At 48.0% G+C, this 8,780-nt stretch overlaps 1 protein-coding gene across 1 annotated transcript in view; it reads left to right on the forward strand.

Moving 5' to 3' along the window:
• CPT1A (carnitine palmitoyltransferase 1A) overlaps window positions 1–8,363 on the forward strand; it is a 77,796-nt gene extending 69,433 nt beyond the window's left edge. The window contains exons 15-19 of the mRNA XM_064364658.1: window positions 293–427; window positions 1,603–1,755; window positions 3,244–3,357; window positions 4,255–4,347; window positions 5,864–8,363. Coding sequence (XP_064220728.1) covers window positions 293–427; window positions 1,603–1,755; window positions 3,244–3,357; window positions 4,255–4,347; window positions 5,864–5,950 — 582 coding nt within the window. The 3' untranslated portion in view covers window positions 5,951–8,363. The remainder of the gene's footprint in view (window positions 1–292; window positions 428–1,602; window positions 1,756–3,243; window positions 3,358–4,254; window positions 4,348–5,863) is intronic.
• The last annotated feature ends 417 nt before the right edge of the window (window positions 8,364–8,780 follow it).

Below are 8,780 nucleotides of genomic sequence, written 5' to 3' on the forward strand. Positions count from 1 at the left end.
TTCAAGACCAACCTGGGCAACATGGCAAAACCTCATTTCTACAAAAAATAAAAACAATTTAGTCCCACCTACTCAGGAGGCCAAGGTGGGAGGGTCACCTGAGCTGGGGGAGGTCGAGGCTGCAGTGAGCTGTGATCATGCTCCTGCCCTCCAGCCTGGGCAACAGCAAGACCCATCTCAAAAAAAACTTGAAGATAAAGTCCACTCTCCTCACCGACCTCCCCAATCCTTCCTTACGTTTTAGACATATCATCCTGCCCTGCCATGTGCTAAAGTACTTCTCTCTCCGCAGGACATGGGCAAGTTTTGCCTCACATACGAGGCCTCCATGACCCGGCTCTTCCGAGAGGGGAGGACAGAGACAGTGCGCTCCTGCACCACTGAGTCATGTGACTTCGTGCGGGCCATGGTGGACCCGGCCCAGACGGTAATGTGCCATCAGGCTGTGGGCACAGCGTGCTTGTCACACTTCCCTAAAAGACATCTGGAGGCTGTCACTCCAGCTTCTCTGATCTCATCATTCCTGTACCTTCTTCTTCAGGGATGCTCATTTCAGCTTCTTCCCTCTGCCCCTTTCAAGGGAACAAAAAGTATTTAAAGGTAAAGGTAGGGACAGGTACAGAGACGCATGTTACAAATGATACTTCTCCAAATCATCTTCTACTTCCTGAGAGCCTTTAAATAAGACCAGGACACAGCAGTGAGGAAGGGTAGCAGGTGGCTGCTTCAGAACTGGACAGGTAGTTGGCATCAGGGTAGGAGAGCAGTGACCGTCGCATGGAAACCTTGCATTGATTATTAGAGCTGTTGCCACGCTGGGCCCCAAGTGCCAGGCTGGGTCCTGGGGGCTTTCTGTACACTGTCCTGTAAGTTCTTAGCGGTGGTCCTGAGAAGTGTCATCATTCATTTCCATAGACAAAGAAATAGGAGCCTAGATGAATTTGGCAGCTGCTGGACCACTCAGCTCATAAGTGACCGAGGTCAGACCCAGGCCATTGGGTCCACCTGACCCCAGCATGCTGGTGCTTCCTGCTGACCCCTGGAAGACACACAGACCAGCATTCTTTTTTCCGAGACAGACTTCATTCTGGAAAGGCTGTCAGCCTGGGCATGGTGGCTCATGCCTGTAATCCCAGCACTTTGGGAGGCCTAGGCAGGCAGATTGCCTGAGCTCAGGAGTTTGAAACCGCCCTGGGCAACATGGTGAAACCCTGTCTCTGCCAAAATACAGAAAAAAATTAGCCGGGTGTCATGGCGGGCGCCTGTAGTCCCAACTACTTGGGAGGCTGAGGTGGGAGAATTGCTTGAACCCAGGAGGCGGAGTTTGCAGTGCCTCCTCCTGCCTCAGCCTCCCAAGTAGCTGGGATTACAAGCGCCTGCCACCAGCTAATTTTTGTGTTTTTAGTAGAGACAGGGTTTTGCCATGTTGGCAAGGCTGGTCTTGAACTCCTGACCTCAGGTGATCCACCCACCTCAGCCTCCCAAAGTGCTAGGATTACAGGCGTGAACCACTGGGCCCGGCCTCCCTTCATTTTGAAACTTAGATCTATAACCCGTCAACTTGAGACAAGCAACATATGTCCTTCTTGCCTTCTCACTCAGGTGGAACAGAGGCTGAAATTGTTCAAGTTGGCATCTGAGAAGCATCAGCTGATGTATCGCCTCGCCATGACTGGCTCTGGGATCGATCGTCACCTCTTCTGCCTCTACGTGGTGTCTAAATATCTCGCTGTGGAGTCCCCTTTCCTCAAGGAAGTAAGCCTCTTCCTCTTCTTCAGTCAGTTTTATTGGCTAGACCAAAACTTAGTAAATTAGTACAGTCTTACACAAATTTGTTTTAATGGCAGAATGGGCATTTTTTTAAAAATCGGGTCTGTGGGCGTAGCTATCATAAAATAGGAAATTTGAGCAGCGGTGTTAGTACTGCATTTCTTCAATAACTAGGCACACTTTGCTGTCAGATGTAGCCCCTGACTTAATAGACCTGAAGACCTGGAGAGCTTAGGTCAGAGTGAAATGCACAGAAGTAACTAGGGAGTGATGAGCTGTGAGTACTTACCCCCTTTGTTTTTAAAAATCATTTATTTTGCGGGTGGATCATGAGGTCAAGAGATCGAGACCATCCTGGTCAACAAAGTGAAACCCCGTCTCTACTAAAAATACAAAAATTAGCTGGGCATGGTGGCGTGCGCCTGTAGTCCCAGCTACTCGGGAGGCTGAGGCAGGAGAATTGCTTGAACCTAGGAGGCAGAGGTTGCGGTGAGCCGAGATCACACCATTGCACTCCAGCCTGGGTAACAAGAGCGAAACTCCGTCTCAAAAAAAAAAAAAAGAATAAAAATCATTTATTTTATTGTAAGTTTAGGAAATGTATTATAATTATTTTTTGAGATAGGTTCTCACAGTGTTGCCCAGGCTGGTTTCAAACTCCTGGGTGCAAACAGTTCTTCCTCCTTAGCCTTCTGAGTAGCTGATGTGTGCCACTGCACCCAGCTCAAATTTAATTTAATTTTTATTTATTATTATTATTTTTTTTTCTGGAGACGGAGTGTCACTGTCGGCCAGGCTGGAGTGCAGTGGATCTCCACTCACTGCAACCTCTGCCGCCCAGGTTCAAGCAATTCTTCTGCCTCAGCCTCCCAAGTAGCTGGGGCTACAGGCGCACACCGCCACTCCTGGCTAATTTGTGTGTGTGTGTGTATTTTAGTAGAGACAGGTTTTGCTGTGTTGCCCAGGCTGGTCTCAAACTCCTGAGCTCAGGCAATCCACCCGCCTCAGCCTCCCAAAGTGCTGGAATTACAGACATAAGCCACTGGCAAATTTAATTTTTAATAGTAGCTGTATTTCACAGCCAACTTGAAAATTCTCTGAAAATTTGACAGTTGGTTCATGGGAGTTGGTACAGTCTGACATGTCTGCCCCCGTTCTGAATCTTAGTCGGTGTATCTGTTGCCCTCACTGTCTGAGACACTATTTGCTGTGGTATGCGCACACGTGCACACACACACGCACACCCCCACCCGCACTTCCTGCCCCAGTCTGGGGGCCACGCCCACCCCACATCCTCTCTACAGATGCGCTGCCCAAGCCAACAAGGCCTTCAGAGACATAGACTTACGGTGTCTGGAACAATCAAAAGACCAAGCCAGGCTTTTCTTGTCTTCCCAAGGCGACTCCTGAGGGACGGAAGAGGAGGGGATTAGGAAAAGTGTCGTTGGAACATTTCCCTGTTTGACTCAACAGGTTTTATCTGAGCCTTGGAGATTATCAACAAGCCAGACCCCTCAGCAGCAAGTGGAGCTGTTTGACTTGGAGAGGAACCCGGAGTACGTGTCTAGCGGAGGGGGCTTTGGACCGGTGAGTGCAGTGGGGCTGGGCGAGGTGCAGTGGGGTGTGGCGATGGCCTGGGTGATGGGGAGGGATGGGCCTGTCTCCATTCTGGGTGCCCCCATTATCTTGTGGCTCTACTGCCATAAAGGAATGGCTGCTGATCACTGCTATGGATGTCCTTAACAGTCTTGCACTTTTTTTTTTTTTTTGAGACAAGGTCTGGCTCTGTCACCCAGCCTGGAGTGCAGTAGCATGAACACAGCTCGTGGCAGCCTCAGCATTCCCTGTCTCAGGTGATCCTCCCACCTTGGCCTCCTGAGTAGCTGGGACTACAAGTGCATGCCACCACGCCCAGCCAATTTTTTATTTTTTTCTATTTTTTGTAGAGACAGGGTTTCGCCATGTTGCCCAGTCTGGTCTCAAATGTCTGGGCTCTAGTGACCTGCCTGCCTCAGCCTCCCAAAGTGCTGGGATTACGAGGAGGAACCACCAAGCCCAGCCATTACTGCATTTAGAACATGAGAAAGCTCTGGCCAGGCGTGGTGGCTCGTGCCTATAATCCCAGCACTTTGGGAGGCTGAGGTGGGCAGATCACCTGAGGTCAGGAGTTCGAGACCAGCCTGACCAACATGGAGAAACCCTGTCTCTACTAAAAATACAAAAATTAGCCAGGTGTGGTATGCATGCCTGTAATCCCAGGTATGGTGTGCATGCCTGTACTCGGAAGGCTGAGGCAGGAGGATCTCCTGAACCCAGGAGGCAGAGGTTGCGGTGAGCTGAGATCATGCCATTGCATTGCAGCCTGGGCAACAAGAGTGAAACTGTTGCCAGGAAAAAAAAAAAAGAAAAAGAGAGAAACATTGGAGTCCCTTTTTCACATCATCTCATTTTCCAGCAACAAATTCAAACTCCCTTGTCTTCCAGGTTGCTGACGACGGCTACGGTGTGTCATACATCCTTGTCGGGGAGAACCTCATCAATTTCCACATTTCCTCCAAGTTCTCTTGCCCTGAGACGGTACATATGAAAAGAGTTTCTTTTTCTGAAGATGGGCTATTTTTTCTTTTTAAGGGAATACATCTTTAATTTTACAAAAAATTTCAATTCAACTGTGTACATTTGCTTGGTTTGGGCAGTTTCACGTAAATGGACTTTAAAAAATTTTTTTAATGAAAAATATTTTTTGTACAGGCATGGTCTCCCCACGTTTCCCAGGCTAGTCTCAAACTCCTGGGCTCACACGATCCTTTTACCTCAGCCTCCTAAAGTGTTGGGATTACAGGCTTCCGCCATTATGCCCCACCATAAATGAATTTCAAAATTCTCTTTACCTAGTTTTAAAGAAATATATCTTGGCCAGGCATGGTGGCTCACACCTGTAATCCCAGCACTTTGGGAGGCCAAGGCAGGCTCATCATTTCAGGTGAGTAGTTCGAGACCAGCCTGGCCAACATGGTAAAACCCCATCTCTACTAAAAATACAAAAATTAGCTGGCATGGTGGCACACACCTGTAATCCTAGCTACTGGGGAGGCTGAGGCAGGAGAATCGCTTGAACTTGGGAGGCAGAGGTTGCAGTGAGCCAGGATCGTGCCACTGCACTCCAGCCTGGGTGACAGAGCGAGACTCCGTCTCAGGAAAATAAAAAGGAAATGTATCTCATGGTTTAACATGCTTACCTCTGTTGGCAGCAGAGATTTTGAAGCTTAATGTTGGAGTGCTGCTATAACTTTCAGACTGCTTAATGCTTGGAAGGTGAACTAAGAATAATGGGTGCACACTAAGAAATCTGCATACGCAGCAGAGCAGGGGACCGCGGCTTCCTCTGTGGATGGAACAAGGGACCCCACCTCGTGTGGCACATTGCCCTTATTTATATTCTGCTTTCCTCGTTGTACATAGCCCGGCAAGCCATGCCACCATCACTGTTCACAGGAAGTTGGGGTTCATTTGTTTGTTGTGGTTTTCTTTTGTTGTTTGTTTTAGACAGAGTCTCACTCTGTCACTCAGGCTAGAGTGCAATGGTGCGATCTTGGCTCACTGCAGCATCAGCCTCCTGGGCTCAGGGGATCCTCCTGCCTTAGCCTCCTGAGTAGCTGGGACTACAGGCGAGCATCACCATGCCTGGCTAGTTTTTTTGTATTTTTTGTGGAAACGGGGTTTCACTATGTTGCCCAGGCCGGTCTTTGAACTCCTGGGCTCAAGCGATCCTCCCAGCTCTGCTTTCCAGAGTGCTGGGATTATAGGCATGAGCCATCATGCTTGGGCTGGTTATTGTGTTTTCTGTGAGATAAATGCATTGGCATTTGGGGAAGGCATAGATCAAAAACACACTTGCACAAACATGTCAGCTGTCACCTCTTTACTCTCAGCATTTCTCCAGAATGTCTAAGTTAGGCTTTAAGACATTAGGTCAGATCTTAGAGAACTGGCAGAAAGGGATTTAAATTAAACTTTGGGTCAGATTGCAAATGAGAAAGGTTGAAATGTGGGGATGTCCATGTTTTAATACGTTTTTGTTTTTAAATTAAAGGATTCTCATCGCTTTGGAAAGCACCTGAGAGAAGCAATGGTTGACATCATCACTTTGTTCGGGCTCAGTTCTAATTCCAAAAAGTAATTCCACTGGAGCTGCGGTGAAGGAAGACGAGCTCCTCTGATACGAACCAAATGGAAAGTAGGCATTAATCCTGATCTTAGTTCGGGATGAAAAATTGCTCTTAAGAAAACTCAGAAGCTTTCCTTCCAGAAAAGGTGGGTGTTTTTGTTTTCCTAGAACAGCGTCTCGACCCTGTGAAGCGCAACCCCACTACTTCCAGATCGCCCTCCCCTGAGGTCTTCACATCGGCTGGCATTTATAAAGAGATTAAATCTCGTTGGGTTAATTAAGGAATTAGTGGGGTCGTGGCTTCACACACATTGAAAATGGAAACGGTGCGCTTTCTCAGCAGCAACTGAAGACCTACTACGGAAGGGCATTTAGCGTCATCCAGGCAGTGTAAACTTCCGTTCTGTTAAAAGACAAATGTGTTGTCCAAGTTGGTGGTGTCTGCAGTCGTAGCTAGCACATCTGGCATGCACTAACCGAAATGACATGCTTTGGAGACTGCTCTTGTCCCCGTGGGGGACTGCTCCCGTCCGGTCCAGTAGCCTGTGTTTGCCTCTCCACATTCGAAGCAAGCAGGAAGCAACGCCTTTAGTTTCACTGACCTTGTATGTCTTCATGTCTTCACAACCCAGTGCCTTAAAAATGAAAGGCCCTAAATGTAAAGGAGATGGAGTGAAAGATGTATTTTGTGGAGTCTTTGGGTGGAATTGTGGGTATACTGTTCCCTTCACAATTGACCAGGTATGGATAACCCTCAGTAAGCGTTTGCTCCACCCCGCCAGCCCCTCCCCCTCAGAAAGACCCGTTCCTTCCTAGGGGCAGCTGGGCTGGACTCCCCTCCCCGGACATCGTCATCATAAGCAACAAAAGAAATAGTAGGCACGTGTCAGGAAAAGGGCATTCAGGTAATCCACTCAAGAATAAAATGTGAGATGTGCCTCAGGATGATCCCTTTCCCAGAGTGACAGCAAGGAGGGCAGGGCATTGGCCACTGAGCAGGGACCAGCGCGTGAGGAAGGGGAGGGCAGCCCCCCGTGGTGAGGAGAGAGTGGCTGCACGACCTGGGGGATTGTCTCCAGCCACCCTGCCCGGGGGAGGACTCACTGGAGGGTGGTGGAGACAGTCTGCTGGCTTACCTTGGTGACCGGCCAAGGTGTCTCGAGTGAGGGTGCTAGGTTAACTCAGCCTGTACTTCAGATAGGAGTGCCTTCACGAAAGCGTCTCATTGACCACAAAGCAATTATGCACTGAGTCATCTTCAATATTTAATGCAAAAACGAAGCATCATGGAATGAAATTCCCACTGGCTGTCGTGACAAGCTTAGCTGTCCATTGTTTTAAATTGTATATTTATTTTTCTGACCACTGGGTTCTAGTTGGGCCTGCCTCCTTCAGAGCCCTGCACGTGCAGTACAACAGTGTGAGCTGAACTGTTGGAGGTGATGGAAGGTGCTTGCTGGAGAGCACATGCATTTTTGTTTGTTTTTCTTTTTTTTTTTGAGACGGAATTTCCCTCTTGTTGCCCAGGCTGGAGAGCAGTGGTGCGATCTTGGCTCACTGCAACCTCCAACTCCGGGGTTCAGCAATTCTTCTGCCTCAGCCTCCCGAGTAGCTGGGATTACAGGTGGCTGCCACCACACCCAGCCAATTTTTGTATTTTTAGTAGAGACGGGGTTTCATCATATTGGTCAGGCTGGTGTCTCAAACTCCTGACCTCAGGTGGTCCAGCCACCTCGAACTCCCAAAGTGCTGGGATTACAGGCGTGAGCCACCGCACCTGGCCCACATGCATGTTTTATGTATGTATACTTCGTGATGTTAAAAACACCACCTACATGGGCCAAAGATTTTTTTTCTCCTGAAAGCAAGAAGAAATAAAAACAAAAGCAAAAACAAAACAACAACAAAAGCCCCTGATTGTCCGAGGTGTGCAAGTCAAGCAGGCTGGGGGGACGCAGCTCCCTCTGCCCGGGGCGAGTATAGTGCTTCCTGTCAATAGCCGCGGCCGGTGTCAGCCCCTATCAGAGCAGCTAGATCATGCACTATTGACCACTGAGCGATCTTTGTTACCGTAGGGTTCACACAGGAACTTGAGTGTAGACATGTGAGTGCTTACACAGAATTGGGTTTCTCTCTCAGGTTTTAAATGTTTCAAATGTAATTGTTGCTCATCAGTGCAGTTATCAATGCAATTGTCTATTCCTTGAGGGGAGGAAGAGTGGGGTTTTATTGTACTTGTCGAAGGGGGGTGGTAAGAGTATTATGTATTTAATTTAATTTGGAACAAATCATTGCCTTAACCATGGTTTGAATTTGTTATCTTGGGTTGACCGGTGCATGTAAATACAATATGCGCTTTGGATGTAAATCTTAGAAATGCTGTGTGAATGTAGGTGCTCATGAATAAAACATTAACCCCAGTCTACTACGAGATTTGCTTGTCTCTTTTGTTATGTTAATTAAGGGAATTGTAAGTCAAGGACAAGTTCAGATACTTGAGACAGTGGAAAGTCTGAGCAGGTGGAAACAAGGCCTCGGGGCAGACAGTGGCCATTGCCAAGTTCATGTACTGGGCTGGAAAGAAAAGCCTGTTGATTTTCACTTGATATGCATTTATTCATCCATTCCTTTGCCTCAGTGCTGAGAACAGTGCCTGGCATATAGTAGATGCTCAATAAATATGTTAAAGGAATGCATGAATTCCATTTTTCTGTTTTTTCTTGAGTACTTGTATTAGGCCATTCTCACATTGCTATAAAGAAATAGCTGAGACTGGGTAATTTATAAGAGGTTTCATTGGCTCTCAGTTCTGCAGGCTGCACAGGAAGCATGGAGGCATCTG

This window comes from Aotus nancymaae, unplaced genomic scaffold (genome assembly GCF_030222135.1).
Source record: "Aotus nancymaae isolate 86718 unplaced genomic scaffold, 86718_ANA_hifiasm-v0.15.2.pri h1tg000059l, whole genome shotgun sequence".
Taxonomy (NCBI): Eukaryota; Metazoa; Chordata; class Mammalia; order Primates; family Aotidae; genus Aotus; species Aotus nancymaae.